Source organism: Mus caroli, unplaced genomic scaffold (assembly GCF_978045245.1).
Source record: "Mus caroli unplaced genomic scaffold, Mus_caroli_1 scaffold_4, whole genome shotgun sequence".
In the NCBI taxonomy this organism is placed as follows: Eukaryota; Metazoa; Chordata; class Mammalia; order Rodentia; family Muridae; genus Mus; species Mus caroli.
In genome coordinates, this window is record NW_028227259.1 from 79,192,520 (window position 1) to 79,211,987 (window position 19,468).

Here is a 19,468-nt window from a genome sequence, read left to right on the forward strand (position 1 = left end):
TAATTAGTATAGAGAATATCAGATGGCAGAACGGAATATGTTTTCTCAAACGAAAAGTAATGAATAAGTGAGAGCCAGGTATCAGGTACTTAAGTGTTTGGGCCAGAAAGTAGATTTCAAAGGTAAAGGTAATTATTGGTTATCTTACTATAAATTTTATTTTCAAAATTCTTCACCTGAAACCCAACTTACTGGATCAAATCCATGGTACACATTGGGTGTGTACAATAACAACAACAACAAAATCCCAAAGTCTCTTTCTGTGCTTTGCGGGTTATGTTCAGATTTGATAGTGGCAGACAGTGACTTCGGCTTCCTACAGAGCGTGTGTAAGGCTCAGGTGGCGCCTTTCAAGTCCGTGTGGATGGCTTGAGCCTTAGAACTGTGTTCCTCTTCCTTCCTGTAAGACCTGAAGACGACACTGAAGAAATGTTCCCGTGAGTCAGCTGATCTGAAGTTTCTGAACAACCAGTATGTTCACAAGGTCAAACTCCTGGAGAAAGAGAGCAAAGCCAAGGATGAAAAGATCCAGCAGCTTCAAGAGAAGAACCTGCGTGCTGTGGTGCAGACCCCTGGTAACGCTCTGGTTTCCTTCTTAACCAAGCTGGGTAAAGTGCTCGTGGATACAGAACTGTGGGCTATACTTATTTTTTGTGAGAATCTATTAGTTTAGAAAGTGTAGCTCTAGTCTTGCTAGCTGCTGAGTTTTATACCACTCCAAGATCACCTATCCACTCAACATGTCCCTGCTACCTACAAAGATAGCTATGGATAGGTATTCACTACTAATTCAGATTAGCATATTATAGGTGACATCCTCTTATATTTAGTTTTGCTCTTTAGAGTTTCAGTTATCCACTCTTTGTGTGTGTGTGCAGGAACGTGTGTAGGCCAGAAGTCAACTTCCAGTTTCTTCCTCTATCACTTTCCACCAGGTTGTTTTGAGACAAGGTTTCTCACTGCGTCTTGAGCTTGCCTATTAGGATAGACGGGCTGTGCAGCAAGTCCAGGAGTTTTCTTGTCTCCTCCTCTCGGGTGCTGGGCTTATAGGCACAGTACCAACACACGGTTTCCGGGGACTGAACACAGGTCCCCATGCTTGAACGGCAAACACTTTTCCATTTGAGCAGTCTCCCAGCTCCAGTTGTCTGTTCTTTTGACAGTGTTTAATACACATGTGTATCTTACTCTTGCTGTCAGTGCTCCTTGTCTGACCGTGTTATGTTAGCACACGACACTGATCATTGCAAGGCACACTCAGCTTTAAGTCCTGCCAAAATCTAATCTAGCAGAGGGACAGTTTAAACTGTGCATTTGCCTAGCCTGTAGGCACAGAAAACTTATTTTATAACCTTGCCTTATTAGATTTTTCAAGAACACATTTTTCAGTCGCAGATCAATGTGGGTATTTACGGATGAGCCCTCTTGATAACAGGTTAGCTTGTGCTGTTTAGTACCTAGAAAAGCACTCTGTTTATCCTTTGTTTTTAAGCCATACGTCCGTCTCGGCTTTCTTAGGTGGCAGGAAAAGGAACATTGCATTTAGGCGCCAGCGGATGCAAATCGATGAACCAGCCCCACCCTCAGAAGTCAGCTCATACCCGGTTCCTCAACCAGAAGACCCGTACATTGCGGACCTCCTGCAAGTGGCTGACAACAGGTGTGTGATGCACTTCCTTTGCTGAGGCTGGAAGTGGGAGAGAAGTTTAGCATGCCTGAGGACCCGAGTTCAATCCCTAACACCAAAGTCAGTGGCGGCAGCAGTAGCATCTTCATCATCATCTTCATCTTTGTGGACATGACTGATCACGTGGTCACTGTTGTATTATAAGGTGCATAGTGGGACGGTTTGGGCTTGTCAATTGTTGCATCCCCATGTCTAGCACAGAACGTTGTATTGGTGCTCAGTCTCAGTAGGTATTTCCAGAATAATCTGGATTTTTTTTTACTTATTTAAAAACTCTGATTTCAAACAGGTCTGAGGTTTCTGCCCATACTTTCTGTAAAATAACTTACTGCTGTTAAGAACCTATCTCAATAGAGTCACTTTCACATCTAAGTAGGTTATCTTTTTCTAGAATCTCTACTGCTTCAGATATAGCAAAATGCCAGCTGGACATGAATAGATTCCTAACATGGTCTGAAATTCTTATCTCATGAATTCTGTAGTCTTGTATTTATATTTCCTTAAATATAAATCAGAATTAGCTATGTATTCCATTTCATTAAATGTTCCTCAGGCCTCCAGAGCGAGACCCTGAGCAAGTGCTCTGAGATCATCAGAGGAAGGTGCTGCTGCCAGTTGGAAATGCTTGCAGTCCAGATGGACAGTTAAGGGACACAAGCAAGTCCCAGTGACCCTGGGTGAGGCATCCAAACTGTGGGGCGCACAGGGATAGTTCATAAGGATTTTGTGGTTCATACAGAGAACACAGGAGGTTTTCAACCATCTATATCTAAAAGAGCATCGGTCGGGATCTGCCTAAGATTGTTTCAGTCATTTACTCTCTCCTAAAATTATGTGCCTGTATTTATATGGCTGTCTTGACCTTTTGTGGGTTGCTCATTTGTTCAGGGTACACTCAGGTAGCCTGGTGTATTATTTAGAAAATCATTTACACTGTAGAAGTGCCATCAGTCTATAAAACAGTGGGTGGTTTTATTCTGCATGCACACACACACACTCATTGTTTGCACACCATCTCTTCTGTATTGGTGTTGCATGCCTGCATGCATGCTCTTATTCTCAACTTAGAGTAGTAGACACTTTTGGCTTTGGTAAGAGTTAGGATGAGGTCTCAGCAACCTACTTATTGCAGCTCATGGAAATTCTGTCTTCAAAGCAGACCTGCTTCCGGCTTTTCTAGGCAAAAGTGGGTTATGCCATACCGAGCCAATAGAATCCATGTAGAGTTCAGGTGATTTGGACAAAGTCTCGATTTTGTTAGAACTTACAGGTTCTGGGAAAAGCAGGCTTTGCTGGGGTCACTTAGGACATTGCAGTTTTCTCAGTTCTTTGCTCTCCAGAAGTGTAAAGTAGTTTATAGGCAACACAGGGTTGGCTGGGGTCCAAAAACCACCCTACTCCACTTAGGGATGTTGTGAATTTTGGACTGGGTTTTCAGTTTCCTGCTAAGACTTGGTAGCCGTACCTCAGAGTTGTTCTAAGGACCCAATGGAAAAGTGAGCTGTTTTCTTGCATGATGTATGTGAGTTTCAAATCTCTTGCCTCTCAGTTTTGCTGTCTGCTCTTCAAGGTGATGTACTGTCTTCCTGCTGAGGCACTGGAACCCTGAGCACAGCCCTTCGTCGCTCCTGCAGCAGCATCACTTGGATGTTCCATTGTGGTGTCTTGTCTCTCTCAACTAAAGTATCTGTTACACATGCTGACATTAGTCATACGTGTTTCAGGATTCAGGAGCTGCAGGAGGAGGTCCAGCAGCTTCAGGAGAAGCTAGCACAGATGGAGAAAGGAGTGCAAGACTACAGCAAGCAGGTGGGCTTTTCATCTGTGGCTCTGGGTGGGGATGTGCGTGCTCTGATCGACCGTGACTAGAGTTGACTTCTACTTGATATTATAGATTCCTAGTTTTAAGCACAGCCTTTTTCTTTTCCAAAAAGCTTGTTAGTTGAGTTAATAGGTGGAGTAGCTCTCCATTACTGATCCATTATTATTCATTGAGGTGAGCAGTAATTTTAGTTTTAATTTTTCTTTTATTTAAAGCATCTCTCTCCCTAAATAAAAAAAATTTCCCCAAATAAAACTTATAAGTGTTAACTATGTTCATTTCAAGAATAATTTATTGAAGTATGACAACATACTTTTATAGTCATTTGTTTTATAATTATATTTGTTAGGAGGGCCAACAAGATGGCTCAGTGGGTAGAGGTGCTTGCAACCAGGCCTGATGACCTGAGTTTGACCTCTGGGACCCACATGGCAGAGGGAGAGAACCGACTCTTAAAAGTTGTCTTCCAACCACCATTTATAACGTGCACACACAGAATATGGAAATGAATCATTTTTACAAACACAAAAGAAAATAATTGTATAATTATTATTTTAATTATTTATTTTTTACTTTGGATATAAATCTTTGACAGTTCCTCTTCTGGGCTGCTGTCTTCAGTGCAGCTTCTCTGGAAGTTATTACTACAGTATAACGCAGTTGTCTAAGAGGCTAGAGCTCAGTAGACACTGTATTAGATCGTAACTCCAGTGAGCTCTGTGTTCTTGCTCTCTGTGCTGGTGTCTTTTAATTTTATTATTGTTTCATTTATTTACACTCCAAATGTTGCCCCCCATCCTGGTCGCCCCCTAAGGGCTCTTCACCCATTCCCTCATCCCCTTTGTCTATGAGAGGATGTTCCCCACTCCACCATCCCACCCCCCTCAACCCTCCCCCCAACTCACTCCCAGCTCACCCAACTCCCCTGTCCCCCTTACCCGGGACATCAAGTCTCTACAGGATTATGGGACATAATCTCTCCCACTGAGGCCAGACAAGGGAGTCCTCTGCTACATATGTGCCAGGACCACGGACCAGCCCCTGTATGCTCTTTGGTTGGTGGCTTAGTCTCTGGGAGCTGCAAGGGGTCTAGGTTAGTTAATACTGCTGGTCTTCCTATAGGTTTCCATCTTCCTCAGTTCCTTCAGTCCTTTCCCTAACTCTTCCATAGGATCCCCAACCTCTGTGCACCGTAAGTATCTACATCTGTCTCAGTCAGTTGCTAGCAGAGTCTCTCAAGAGGACAGTCATGCTAGACTCCTGTCTGCAATCACAACATGGCATCAGTAATAGTGTCAGGGTTTGGTGCCCACCCAAGGGATAAATCCCAAGTTGGACAGGTCACTTGATGGCTTTTCCTCCAGTCTCTGCTCCATTTTTGACCTTGTATTTCTTTTTTTTTTTAATTAGGTATTTTCCTCATTTACATTTCTAATGCTATCCCAAAAGTCCCCCTTACCCTCCCCCCCCAACTCCCCTACCCACCCACTCCCACTTTTTGGCCCTGGCGTTACCCTGTACTGGGGCATATAAAGTTTGCAAGTCCAATGGGCTTCTCTTTCCAGTGATGGCTGACTAGGCCATCTTTTGATACATATGCAGCTAGAGTCATTCTATTAGTCCGTTACAATTCTGGGCCAAAAATTTTGAAGATGGATGGTGACCCTGTCTCTCCACCGGGGGCCATGTCTGACTGCTGGAGGTGGGCTCTTCAAGTTCCATCTCCTTACTGTTGGGCATTTTGGTGGAGGTCATCCCTAGTGAGTCTTGGGAGCCTCTCATATTCCAGTTCTCTGGGATTTTCTATGGTTCTCCCCTGTCCCCAAATCACTGCAGCGGCACATTTCCATTCATTCTCCTGTCTTCTCTGGGCTTCTCTCCTGTCTCCTCCCATACCTGATCCTGCCTCCCTCTTCCCTCCCCCTCCTCTCTCCCACCCAGGCCCCTCTCTTCCCCTTCTAGTGGGATTGAAGCATCCTCACTTGGGCCTTCCTTCTTGTTCAGCTTCCTACTGTCTGTGAGTTGTGTCATGGGTATTCTGAACTTTTTGGCTAATATCCACTTTCAGTGATTACATACCTCACATGTCCTTTTGTGTCTGGGTTACCTCACTCAGGATGATATTTTCTAGTTCCATCCATTTGCCTGCAAAATTCACGATGTGGCTGACCAGCATACTTTGTTTCCTACTGTGCTTCCCGGAGTTTAAGCTTGGTAACTTGTTTTTCATGTACATGACTGTATTTTTTTTATAATCTGTACATATAATTCTATATGTACCTAATGTGTTGGTATACCTCTTGTTTTTAAAGTACTTTGAAAATTATTTGGATTAGAAAGGAGTTAAAGGAAATTTTAATATCATCAAAAAAACAAACAAACAAACCAAAAAAACAAACCAAAAACCACTTTTGTAAAGACACTAAAAGCTGTGGTTCTTGGCCTGTGGGTTGTGACTCCTTTGGGGTCACATATCAGATATCCTGCATATCAGATATTTGTGCTATGATCATAACAATAGCAAAATTCCAGTTATGAAGTAGCAACACAATGATTTTATGGCTGGGGTCAGCACATATGAGGAGCTGCATTAAAGGGTCTCAGCATTAGGAAGGCTGAGAACCATTGCACTAAAATACCAGGTATTCACACTGAGTTGTAGCTCAGCGGTAAGGAACTTGCCTAGCATAAGGTGCTGGGTTCAGTTCTCAACAGAGAAAAAAAAGGACACCCCCCCCCAAAAAAAAGCACAAATTGAATGTTGTTGCTGTTTTTCAGTTTATAACCACATTTCCCTCAAGTACTTTATAAACATGAACTGCCCAAACCTCACCATCTCTCTGAGGTGGTTGACGTGTGTGGAGGATTTGCTCCGCTATTCTGATTAAAAGTACCCATGCTGTCTATCCATCATAGTTGAGTCCTCTCTGCTATTGATTCTTTTTGCTGGAGTTTGTTTTTCTCAGAACTTATTTCAGGTTGTGAAGGCTAGGGAGTCAGCTCAGTGGCAGGCACTCACAGAGCATGCTCAAAGCCATGCACAGAAAGCAATACAGGCACATACCAGCACACTGCTGTCCCCAACCTCTCCTGATACTATCAGCATTTGCTCAGGCTATCTCTTTGTTGGAGCTTCCTGGTTGTACCATTAAACAGTAATATTTGTGCACAGGGTCTCTGAAGACTTCATGGGCAGGGGGTTGTTCTGGATCAATGGTCAATTCTTCACACTCCTCTCCAGCAGTGAGCTTCCTTGCACGTTACAGTCCAGTCACGCTGAGCCATTTCTGCTGCCTCAGATAGTTCCCAGATTTTGTGCTTTGGTGCATCCTGCCTGGGGCATCCTTTTTCTTGAGACAGCATTGCTATGACCTTGTGTGGACACTGTGTATTAGCAAGGCCTTGGGTGTGTTACAGGCCAGAATGCAGAGTGGGTCTGCATCCCTGTAACTTCTGGTGCTCTCGTCACAGCCTTTCCCTCACTGTTAGCCAGCCACGATTCAGATGCTTCCCTGTGATGCTCTCTGTTCCTGAAAGTCAGAGCCCGTTGTCTCATCCTTACACCCATCACTGTGTATCAGTAACTATTGAACTGAATCGTTTTTTCCTCTCTGTTCTTGAGGAAAAGAAAACAAAAACGTGTGTGTACCTGCATGCAGTTTTCCTAATTCTTGCATGTGAATTAATGTCAGCATATGGTTAATACTGATCCTTTGACTAAATATAAATAATAATTAAATTCACTCTATTTTCATGTCCTTTTTAATACTGAGATAGATAGCAACTTGATTTTTACTCTTTCCCTTTCATTCACATATTCATTCATTCTGCCGAGTACTGCAGTGTGTCAGACTTACCCAGTACTTGGACGTGTGTATAATCTGCCAAGACATTTCTCTTCATATAAACAATTGCCTAATTTTAAAGGGGAGAAATAAACTAAAACATTAAGTTAGAGTCAGTCCCATAATTGAGTGCTGTTGGTACTGTTGACGTTGCTCTGTTCTGTGTTATGTGCACGTGTGGGTTGCAGTATAAATGGTGGCCGCTTGTGTGCACTATGGGACACTAGTATAGAGTGCCTGAATGATTGTGCAGTTAAGGGTTCGCTTTGCCACCAGACTTTGTCAACTGAAAGCAGAACTTTCTGTTCTCAGATTGAACTGAGAGAAAGAGAAATACAGCGACTGTCACTTGCGTTGGATGGCGGTTGTTCCACTGATGTCCTGTCTCTGGAGACCAGAAATAAAACCAATGAGAAGCTCATTGCTCACTTAAATGTCCAGGTAATGCTCTTAGGATGAGTTCACTAACTATATAGAAACTTGAGTTTCTTTTTTATAATATCTGTGAGTTTATAAAAGTGACAGGCTGAAGTATTATTTATAAGACAATTTTTGTTTGTTTATTATTTTGTTTATTTATTTTTGTTTATCCATTTTAAGATCTCACTATATAACCTTGGCTGCCCTGAAACCCTCTCTGTAGACCAGGCTGGCACTGAACACACAGAGATCTGCCTGCCTCTGCCTCTCCAGTGCTGGGATTAAAAGTGTGCGCCACCATGCCTGGCTCTCGAGGGTCTCTGATAGAGCCAGAGTCTGTAGAAATAAAGGGTAGCTTTTGAGAAATCAGAATGCTTAATGAGGCAGCAAGTAAGATAGGTCTAATGTCACAAACTTAAAGGACCATGAACCCTAGGCAGTGCCTTCAGTTTGCCCTAGAATCCGGCCTCTCCCACTCCCGAGTGCACAATTACAATGACCACACTTCACTTATTCATAGTTTTTGTTTTGTTTTGTTTGTTTCTAGGCCTGCCTCAGCCCCGTAGTAAATTCTAGACTACCATGGGTTACATGAGACTCTATCTTAAAAGAACAAAACGATAACAAAATATATAAGTATATAGAAAAAACACAAAAACTATTTTAAAATATATTTTAAAAGCTTATTTTTATATATTGGGGAATTCTTGATGGCTCTGTATTTTTAAAAACTTAATGACTATTTTATAGTGTAAAAGATGATCTTAAGGTACACATATATTTATATATACTATATGCCATAGATTATATGTACTGGCTGTAATATATGCTATATATCTATTTTACACTTTACATACATATTATATATCATATCCTAATACATAATCTATTAATGTGGTGAGCATGTAGCTTTGTAATAAAATGCTGTGTAACATGCAAAACCCAAGTCCAGTCCTCACCATCTGCCTTTTCATGCTCAGATCAAAGCATGGTGCAAGGACACACAAGCCTCATGTTTTTTTTTTACCTGTATGTAGCTGGATGGAGTTTGTTCAAAGATTGTGGAGCAACATTCAGATACTTCTGTCCAATGGAAATGTGAATCCAGACAGATGTAATTAATTGTAAATAATGTATTTATCCAATAGATCCAAAACTTCATTTCAGCATATAATAATTTTTAGTTTTCTAAAAAACAACAAACAAACAGAATCCCAGGATTTTGACACCTCGTGTATTTTGCGTTTTGAGCACATCTCAGTGTAGACTCACCATCTTTCCAGTCTCAGCAGCTACACCTCGATGCCAGTAGCTACTGTATTGGGCAGTGCAAGTTAATGTCATTGTGACAGTATTGTCATATTTTTAAAGCTCTGTTGGGAGCAAGTTCACACGAATTTCTTATCTTTTTGTATTTGAAAATCAATGCCAGTGGACATATAGATCTATTAAAGTCACATTGTGAGTTTTGGGGAAAAATATAGTATTTAAGGTTGCACATAAAAAAATCGCTGGATTTAATAACTTCAGCACATTTTAAAATACAGTGTTTAGAACTTCTAGTTTGAAAGTTCAGAATTTGGATAGTTTCTCAATTTACATACACTCAGTCACTCTGATTATAAACTGGATTTAGGTTGATTTCCTCCAGCAAGCTAATAAAGAGCTGGAGAAGCATATTCAAGAGCTCATGAAAACCAAGGAAACAGTGACAACTGAAGTTGTGAACCTCAGCAACAGAAACGAGAAGCTCTGCCAGGAGCTAACCGAGATCGACCAGTTAGCCCAGAGGCTGGAAAGGCACAAGGACCAAGTGCTGGAGACAGCAGACAAGGAGCTCGGGGAGGCAAAGGTGATCTCAGCACAGAGCTGAGCCCAGGGGGAGGGAGATCTGGGCTCGGGAGGGAGGGAGAGCCATGCTCACCTTTGGGGTTTGCTCTGGGGGGGGGGTCTGTTTCTGCCTTTAGTGATCTAAGGGGTTTTGTTTGGTTGGTTTTCTACAGTCCTGGAAATTACTCTAAACTCAGAGATCTGCCTGCTTCTGCTTCTGAGTTTAAAGGTGTGCACTACCACACCTGGCATTTTTAAAAATATTATTTATATTTTATGTATGTAAACTTGCACTCCAGTAGAGGACATCAAATCCTATTATACATTATTGTGAGTTACTCTGTGGTTGCTGGGAATTGAACTCAGAACCTCTAGAAGAGCAGCTAGTGCTCTTAAAGGCTGCGCCCCACCCCAATCCCTGATCCCTGATAATTCAAGGTTTTCTTAAGCATCATTTCCACCCCCTAAGAGACTGCCTATGTTGTAGTTGGTTTAGTTCTCCTGATGGACACCTGTTCATAGAGTAAATGTCTAGACTCTGTCCTGATTTCCTCTATCGTTTCCACCCCTGTCCTTTTATCTCTGAAGTCTATCTTCTTGTCAGATTTAACTCAAGAATCCTTGAAAGATTATTTTTGCGTGTGTGTGTGTGTGTGTTCACATGTGTAGGCTTACATATATGCATTGGTGACCGTGCCAACCTGTGAGCATGTGTGTGGAAGCCTGAAGCTGACATTGGATGTCTGTCTCAATCACTGTTTATTTACTGGGCCTGGTTCTGTTCCTGAACTCAGTGCTCACTGATTCAGCTTGTCTAGCTCGTGAGCTTGCCCTGCGGACCCCATCTCAGACTCTAGTGCCGGGATTACTGGCCATTGCCCGGTCAGCCCAGCATTCACAGGGCTTCCCAGAATCCGAACTCTGGTCATTAAGCCTGTGCACTTTGCCTTTTATTATCTGAGCCATCTCTCCAGCCCCCTAAAGGCATCTTTAAAACATTTCCCTTGTGTATTTTATAGTTGGTAATTACCATTCTTCATCTTCCTGCTAAAAAAGATGCATAGAGTCAAATTTCCTGATTATAATATTAATCTCTTAAAGCAAGTTTTACTGTTATTTAAAATGCAGCAGTGAGTCCGAATGACCTTTTCTCCTTAAAAGCCTCACAAAATGTACCCCATTTTAACATTTTATACTTGATGCCCTTTTTATGATCAATCTATCATACTGTCCGAGAGTTAAAAAAAAAAACACGTATGAATTGAACTTCTTTTAAGTCTTTGACTCTAAAGTGTCAGAATATTCCTCCACATGGTATTATCATTACCACTGTTAGTAATCACTTGGTCAAAGTGACAGTTTACAGTGCTAGTAAGTATTTTAAAAGTAAATTTGTGTTTGAAAAACATCCCAGTGAAATGCAATGGGAGAAAAATAAAGCCTTCAGCCAGCTCCAGCCTAGCCTTAAATGATCTGGGTATCTGATGCTTCAAAGTGTGCCTTTAAAACATTAAGAAGATTTCTTTGAAGCAGAGTGCTAACCGCAGTTATGAAAGGGAGAGTAAGAGTGGAGAACTCACATGTACCTAGACCACAGGCCGGGTCTTCAGCAGATCATCTCTAAGGCTCTAAGGAGCACTGTGTGCAAATTAAGTCACTAGATGCCAGTCTTCAAAAGCCAGCGCAGGGAAGATGAGGCTCAGTGGTAAAACACTTCTTAGTGTGTTCGTGCACCTGGGCTCCCTCTCCAGCACCACAGTTCAAGACAAGACTGGTTGTGCTCATAGCTTGGTATCATGCTTGTGAACTCTTCCTACCAAGAGTAGGTAGACCCCAGGGTGAAGCCCACTGTGTGCACCACTGCATTTGTGTTAGGCAGTGGTAACTCCATAGTTAGTGAAAGAGAAGGGAACTATGTTAGCATAATACAACTATTAATAAAAAGGCCACAGCAAACACACTCAGTGTTGAAAGGCTAAAATCCTTTACTCTAGAATCAGGAGTGAGTCTAGGATATGTTTGTTATTTCTGTTTAGCATCGTACTGAGGCAGAAGTGGAGGCACATGCCTAGAATTCCCAGCATTTGCAGGGACTGAAGCAGGAAGACAGTGCTTTAGGCTAGCCTGGGGTACTCTCTGAAACATCTTAATAAAATTAAGCTAACCTAAAACACAGCAATTAGACACAAATGATAAAACAGAATAGAAGAGTAACAATTCTTTGATCACATATGACATGATCTTTTTTTTTTTTTTTTTTTTTTTTCGAGACAGGGTTTCTCCGTGTAGCCCTGGCTGTCCTGGCACTCACTTTGTAGACCAGGCTGGCCTCGAACTCAGAAATCCACCTGCCTCTGCCTCCCAAGTGCTGGGATTAAAGGCGTGCGCCACCATGCCCTGACATGATCTTAATTGTAGAAAATCCAAAGATTTGCACACAATGAAATAGAATAAACAAATTAACAAAATTGCATGTTAAAACACACATACGTGTGCACACACACATACACATCAGATAAAATTCTATATACTAAGTATAAAAAAAAATCCAACAAAGAAATTCGTAAATCCCATTTGTAACTACATTAGAGAGAATGAAGTTAACCAGTGAAGTAGAAACTTAAGACACAACAGAACGCTGGTGACAGCTGAAGGGCTTGGAAGTGGAAAGACATCCTGTGTGCCTGTGAGTGTAGCTAAGGAGACCTGTGTTGTAACATAGTCTGTGAGTTCAACTCAAGTCCTATCAGAACGAAGTGCTAGTTTTTGCAAAAGTAGAAAATAGTCCCAAAGTGTATATGGACTCTCATGAGCCAGCCAAACATTCTTGGAAGAAGACATGGATCGGGGATGTAACCCAGTTTATAGAGTGCTCTCCTCACACTGAGGCCTTGGTTTTGATCTTCAGAACTGGGCTGTCTCGGGTGGGGTATGTAACTCATAGTTTTGGTTCTGCTTTTCTGGTTTTAGTGTATTGCCATATACCTCTGTCTTCTCTCTCTCTCTCTCTCTCTCTCTCTCTCTCTCTCTCTCTCTCTCTCTCTCTCTCTCCCTCCCTCCCTCCCTCCCTCCCTCCCTCCCTCCCTCCCTCCCTCCCTCTCTCTCTCTCTCTCCTTTCTGTATCGTCTGTGCTTCTACATACAATGCATTGAATGTGATGCCTTGTGGCCTGTTGACAAGGCCCACAGATGTCAACTTGAAGCACCAATAGATTGCTGTTGGATCCCAATATTTCACTGGCTTTCTGCACTCTCGGTTGTAGTGTGTGCAATCCAGGTTGGTAACAGCAGGCCGAGAGCAGGGAAGAGCATGGCAGGAATTGACTGCCATCATTCTCAACACTGAAGACCAAGAAGGGAAACGTGGCTCTCTACGTGATAAGCGAGTGCACATAAGCACTGAGGACACCACAGTATTAAACAGATGCTTCATCTCAGCTTTGCTCTCTGTTCACCGGGGCTGAGCATTAGATTCAAATCCCATTCCCAATGGATAGAGAGAATGCAAGCCAGCTGCTCTCAGTCAGGACGCCACAGTGACGGACAGCCATAGGGTCTCAGATCCTTACCTAACAAGCTTTTTATTCCTAGAAAGAGATTAAACGAAACCTCTGTGAAATGCGGAACCTTGAGGAAAAAATGTCAAAACTGCAGTGGGTAAGTTGATGACACACTGTTCCAGTGTTCTCCCCAGATTGATGCCTGATTCATAAGTCTATTGAGATACAATGTGTATGGATACTATTCAGTCACTTTAGTGGGCTGTGTGGTTCTGCCACAGTCACAGAACTGTATAGCCGTCACTGCCAATCCCAGAACGTTCATCACTCTGGAAAGAACCCTCATACCCATGAGAAGTGACCCCATTGCCTTCTGCTTAGCCCCTGACAGCTGCTCACCTGCTGTCAGGGGCTAGAGTTCTCCTGACTGTTTGGTGAATGATGAATCCTGCATCCTTTTGTAGGAGGGTTCTTCTTTCATTTGGGATGTTTTCATGGTTTGTGAGGTCGCAGCATGGATGGGCACTTAATTCCTTTCCACAGCTGAGTATAAATGGTCCACAGTGTGATTTTGCAATTCCATACTGTTATTATTCTCTAACCGTTTGTAGTGCAGGTTTGTAGGTTGAACTGAACATTTGAGACCCTGTTAGCAAATCTATATCCTCTAACTACGCTATAGCTTCTCGGGTCACTGATAACAATGACATCACAACTGGTAGTCATTTATTTGTTGACTGTTATAAAAATACTCCTTGAAATTGCTTTGTTTGGTGTCATTCAAGTGGTTTTCTTAGTCACAGTGCTTCTCCCTGTGACCTTTTAGGGAGAAAGCCAGGCTTCATGCCAAGATACCCCTCGATACAGAGACTGCCTGGACTTAGCAGAATGCCTTACAAGTTAAAACTGGTGGTCACTCTGGGGCGAGAGGGGAGGGGGCTCTCTTCAGTGTGATAGCCTGCTGTGTCAGAAGGGTTCCTGTAAAATTAGAAACAACGACCGACAGTGAATTGCATCTTTTCATTATGTATAGACTAGCTGCTGTATTTGGGATACATACATTTCTATGGTATGGTAGCATGCATTCACTATTTGTAGATTTTTGTACATTTAGTATGAAGAGCTCATGATAGTGACTTGCTTCTTCCTTCCTTCCTTCCTTCCTTCCTTCCTTCCTTCCTTCCTTCCTTCCTTCCTTTTTCTTTCTTTCTTTCTTTCTTTCTTTCTTTCTTTCTTTCTTTCTTTCTTTCCTTTCTTTCTCTCTCTCTCTTTCTCTCTTTCTTTCCTTCTCTCTCTCCCTCCCTCCCTTCTTTTCTTCCTTTCTTCCATCCCTTCTTTCCTTCCTCCTTTCCTTCCTTCCTTCCTTCCTTCCTTCCTCCCTCCCTCCCTCCCTCCATCCATCCATCCCTCCCTTCTTTTCTTCCTTCCTTCCATCCTTTCTCCTTTCCTTCCTCTTTTTTTCCTTCCTTCCTTCCTTCCTTCCTTCCTTCCTTCCTTCCTTCCTTCCTTCCTTCCTTCCTGAGACAGTGTTTCTCTGTGCAACAGCCCTAGCAATTTCACAGAGATCCACCTGCCTCTGCCTCCCAAGTGCTGGGATTAAAGACATGTATGCCACCACTGTCCAGTGATAGTGGCTTCCTTTTAAATTGAACTCAGCAAGTCTTGACTCTGGCATTGAGTAACTGGGTTAACTAAGCCTGCTGAGGGAGCTCACTCTTGAGCCTCGTAACTGTAAAGGGGGTGTTGATGAGGTTTTCTTTGGAGCATGGCCCCTGTGCAAGAGGGTTCACTATTGCATGCATATCATGAATGCTGCACTATTGCACTCACATCGTGAATGCTGGGGACGACTGGCAGAGCTTGTCTCACATCCGTGATCGTTTCTCAGTAATGTTGGCTGACACTCACTTTCAGGAGTTTCTTGTATTTCCTGTTAGTATTTCTGTGTTGTATGTGTTTCGGAGATAACAATGATACTGATAGCTAATGTCCACTAAGTACTTGCCCTGGCAGAAACAGTGACTGTGTCCCTAGGTCTGTTCTGCTGCCCTCCTTAAGCATAGGGCTTAGTAAATTGTGTTGTGCATATTCATTAGAGAGAAGTAAGGCAAGTGCTAAACAGATGAGTTACAAAACGTAAGAGTTCTACTTTCCACAAAAGAGCATCTGTTAGCATCAGGGTTTCATGGTATGTTTGGGTTTTTTTCCTTTGTTTGTTTACTTCCTTTTACGGTTGTTTTTACATGCAATGTATTTTGATCATATTTTTCCCCACTAGCTCCTCCCAGATCTTCCCTACCTACCCAATTTTCACCCCCCCCCAAAAAAAAAGCAAAGCAAAAGCAAAGGCCAAAACAAACAAAAAACAGTAAGACCAAAAATACCAAAACAAAACAAAAAGTACATACAAAAACCATGGAGTCTGTTTAGTGATGGCCAACTTCTCCTGAGCATGGGCCTGCCTGGGGTGGTTAATGTACAGAGTGATGCTCCATTGTGGAAACTGATTTCTGTCTCCCAGCAGATGCCAAATTCAGACAGCTTCTTGGCTAGGGGTGGGATAGTCTCCCCTTCCCCTGTCCGCTTCCCCTGTCTGCCTTGAATCTGGACGAGCCCTGTGTACTCTGCCACAGTCTGGGAGTGCATCAGTCCTGTTGTCTCTGGAAGACACTATTTCCCTAGAATCATCCACCATCTCTGCCTCGCATACTCTTTCCAGATCCTCTACTACATAGATCCTTGAGGGCAGGTTTGATAAACATATCCCGTTTAGAACTGAGTACAGAAGGCACTCACTCTCCACACATTGTCCACTTACGGGTCTCGGTGCTAGCTCCCATCTGCTATGAGACGCTTCTCTGATGAGGACTAAGACTGGCAGTGACCTGAGTCCCAGCACAGAGTGATAGCTGTGGGGCCTCAGTAGAGAGCTGGTTTTGTATGGTACTTTGTCACTAAAGTATATGCACACTTGTAAATAGACTGTTATACATATATTGTATATACTGCTATATGTATGTGTATATATGTGTGTGTGTGTGTGTGTATATATATTATATATGCTCATGAAAGTACCCATTTTACCTGTAATTGCTACAGTGGGTAATAAGGTTATTAGAATATTCAATTATAGAATTACCATCTTGCAGGAATTGGACGTAAGCCATAAGGAGAAGGAGAGACTGAACAGTGAGCTGCTTTTAAAGTCAGACCTGGAGACTGTTGTTCATCAGCTCGAACAAGAAAAGCAAAGACTTAGCAAAAAGCTGCAGAGTTTTGCAGTCACAGGTAAGACCCTCTTTCTTTTAGCAGGTGAGCTTTGGTGCATCTGTTAACAACTATTTGTTGAGCATTGGCTGTGAAACAGATGATCTAGGCAGTGTAACAGATGATCTAGGCAGTGTAACAGATGATCTAGGCAGTGTAACAGATGATCTAGGCAGTGTAACAGATGATCTAGGCAGTGTAACAGATGATCTAGGCAGTGTAACAGATGAACTAGGCAGTGTAACAGATGATCTAGGCAGTGTAACAGATGATCTAGGCAGTGTAACAGATGATCTAGGCAGTGTAACAGATGATCTAGGCAGTGTAACAGATGATCTAGGCAGTGTAACAGATGATCTAGGCAGTGTAACAGATGATCTAGGCAGTGTAACAGATGATCTAGGCAGTGTAACAGATGATCTAGGCAGTGTAACAGATGATCTAGGCAGTGTAACAGATGATCTAGGCAGTGTAACAGATGAACTAGGCAGTGTAACAGATGATCTAGGCAGTGTAACAGATGATCTAGGCAGTGTAACAGATGATCTAGGCAGTGTAACAGATGATCTAGGCAGTGTAACAGATGATCTAGGCAGTGTAACAGATGATCTAGGCAGTGTAACAGATGATCTAGGCAGTGTAACAGATGATCTAGGCAGTGAAACAGATGAACTAGGCAGTGTGGACATAGTAGGAACCCCTCCCCTGTACTTTGATGGGCTTGTGCAGGAGAGGCTACTCGAGTGTTTTGCAATGGAAGTGTATGCTCCTTTGAGACAGCCTGAGAAGACCATTCTGAGATGGTAGAAAGTTGAAGTTCGGAGTCTTTTTAAGGAATCTTCTTATATTGCCTTAAAACCCACCCCCGGTGTCCCCGTTTGGTCACCCACTACCCCGTAGCTCCTCATTCCATTCCAGGAGCTCTGCCCTCACTCCCTTCACCACATAGCTGCCCTTCCACCTGCTCCCCACCGTGTGCAGTGGGCGTTCCTCACTCGGACGGAAGCTTTGCTTTCCTAAGTTACCCACAGTTGCCCATCCCCTCTCACTTTCCTGCTTTCTCTGCCCTCCCTGGCCATTTCCTCGCAGCATGAAAGGGTCAGATCATGAGTTTTCTAATGTCTGGGACTGTTAGCCAGTTCATCTAGTGGACTGTGTGTCTGCTGAAGAAATGAGGAGGAAGATAGCAGTGCATTAGATAGATCACAAAATGACTTTATTATTAATTATTATTATTTAATCTTTTTTTACAGTCCAGTCTTTATTCCCCCCTCCCAGTCTGACCTCTGACTGTTCCTCATCCCATACCTCCCCCTGCCCGGCCCTTCATCTCCAAGAGGATGACTCTAACCCCATACCTCCTCATCCCACCAAACTGCCCTACTCCCTGGGTTCTCAAGTCTCTCTAGGGTTAGGTGCATCTTCTCTCAATGAGACCAGACCAGGCAGACCTCTGCTGTATATGTGTTGGGGGCCTCATATCACCTGGTGTGTGCTGCCTGGTTGGTGGCTCAGTGTCTGAGAGAGCTCAGGGGTCCAGGTTAGTTGAGACTGCTGGTCTTCCTATGGGGTGGCCCTCCTCAGCTTCTTCCAGCCTTTCCCTAATCCAACCACTGGAGTCCCCCATTTCAGTCCATTGGTTGGCTGTAAGTATCTGCACCTGACTCAGCTGCTTGTTGGGGCTTCTCGGAGGGCAGTCATGCCAGGCTCCTGCCTGTAAGCACACCACAGCCTCAGGAATAGTGTCAGGCCTTGGAGCCTCCCCTTGAGCTCTTAAGTCAGTGTTTGTGTGCCTGTCTCACTAGGCTGAAATATGTGACGTCATTACTGTTTGCTTTGTTTTAGATCACGGGAAAGTAACTTGTAAGGTAGATTGGATACAGTGGCGTACTTACAGTCCCAGGTACTTTACAGGGCAAAGCCTGTTTGAACCTGGGACTTTGAGTGAGTCCTTACAGTGTAGTGGTATCCTGTCTCAAAAATAACGGCAGCAAAAACTAATAGTTCTGTTTATTGGACGAAAACTGTGAGTTGTTTTGGTTTCTTTGTGCACGTGTTAAATTGGAGGTCAGTGACGTATGCTTGCTGCATGCTTGCTGACAGGCGTGTTTCCTCTCAGCTTCTTTGGGGTCTCTAGAAGCTCCCTCTTAAAGAAATGCATTGTTTCTTTTTATAGAACTAAATAGTATCCACCTGTGATAATACCAACACAGGATAACATTCACTTATTGGACATTAATTAATGTTAATGTTTGTCTTGTGTTGTCCTCTCATTCTTCATCAGTATTTGCCCAGTATGTCAGATCCTGTGGTCCACACAAGAACAGCTTGTGATTGCTAATAGTTTTCATTCTGTAGATTATTTATTTACCTGACTAGTCCATGTTGTATATGCAGCATTACTAAGGCTAACATTATAATCTGCAGAAAGAGAACTGACTCTGGAGGTTGAGAGGATGAGGCTAGAACATGGGATAAAACGTCGGGACAAGTCACCCTCTCGTCTGGACACATTTCTGAAAGGCATAGAGGAAGAGCGCGATTATTACAAGAAAGAGCTGGAGAAACTGCAGCATCTAATCCAGCGGAGATCTTGTGCGATTAATCACTCCGCTCGGGAAAAACCTCCTGTAGTCAAATGCTCAGAAAAGGTAAGACCTTCTACAAGAGTAATCAAAAGGATGTGTGTGTGTGTGTGTGTGGTATGTGTGTGTGTTTGTGTGGTGTGTGTGTGTATGTGTGTGTGTGTGGTGTATGTGTGTGTGTGTGTGTTTGTGTGGTGTGTGTGTGTGTGTGTGTGTTATAAACCTTTTTGATTTGTTGCTTTCGGGGGACTGAAAGCAGGGTCCAGTGCATGTTCTGACACTAGTTCTGTGCACATCTACACGGTGTCTCCTAATTGCATCTGTCACTGTGTGTGTATTAAAAGTTGAGCATGATTTCTGATAGACTAAAGTCACATGCTTCTATTTAAGTCCTGATCACTATCAGTGTCTTACTACTATCAACTATATTTAAATTGTTCTTTCTTTTTAATCTCAAGCTTTAGAGCTGTAGAAGTCCTAAAGGTTTCTGTGACAGTAGCATTATCTACAGAA

General features: G+C 43.0%; 1 protein-coding gene across 1 annotated transcript in view; it reads left to right on the top strand.

Annotated features, from left to right (window-relative positions):
- Cep135 (centrosomal protein 135) overlaps positions 1-19,468 on the top strand; it is a 67,288-nt gene that overhangs the window by 11,960 nt on the left and 35,860 nt on the right. Inside the window, exons 4-11 of the mRNA XM_029477920.2 lie at positions 408-575; positions 1,519-1,660; positions 3,412-3,496; positions 7,667-7,795; positions 9,411-9,626; positions 13,195-13,260; positions 16,253-16,391; positions 18,798-19,021. Of these exons, the coding sequence (XP_029333780.1) occupies positions 408-575; positions 1,519-1,660; positions 3,412-3,496; positions 7,667-7,795; positions 9,411-9,626; positions 13,195-13,260; positions 16,253-16,391; positions 18,798-19,021 (1,169 nt within the window). The remainder of the gene's footprint in view (positions 1-407; positions 576-1,518; positions 1,661-3,411; positions 3,497-7,666; positions 7,796-9,410; positions 9,627-13,194; positions 13,261-16,252; positions 16,392-18,797; positions 19,022-19,468) is intronic.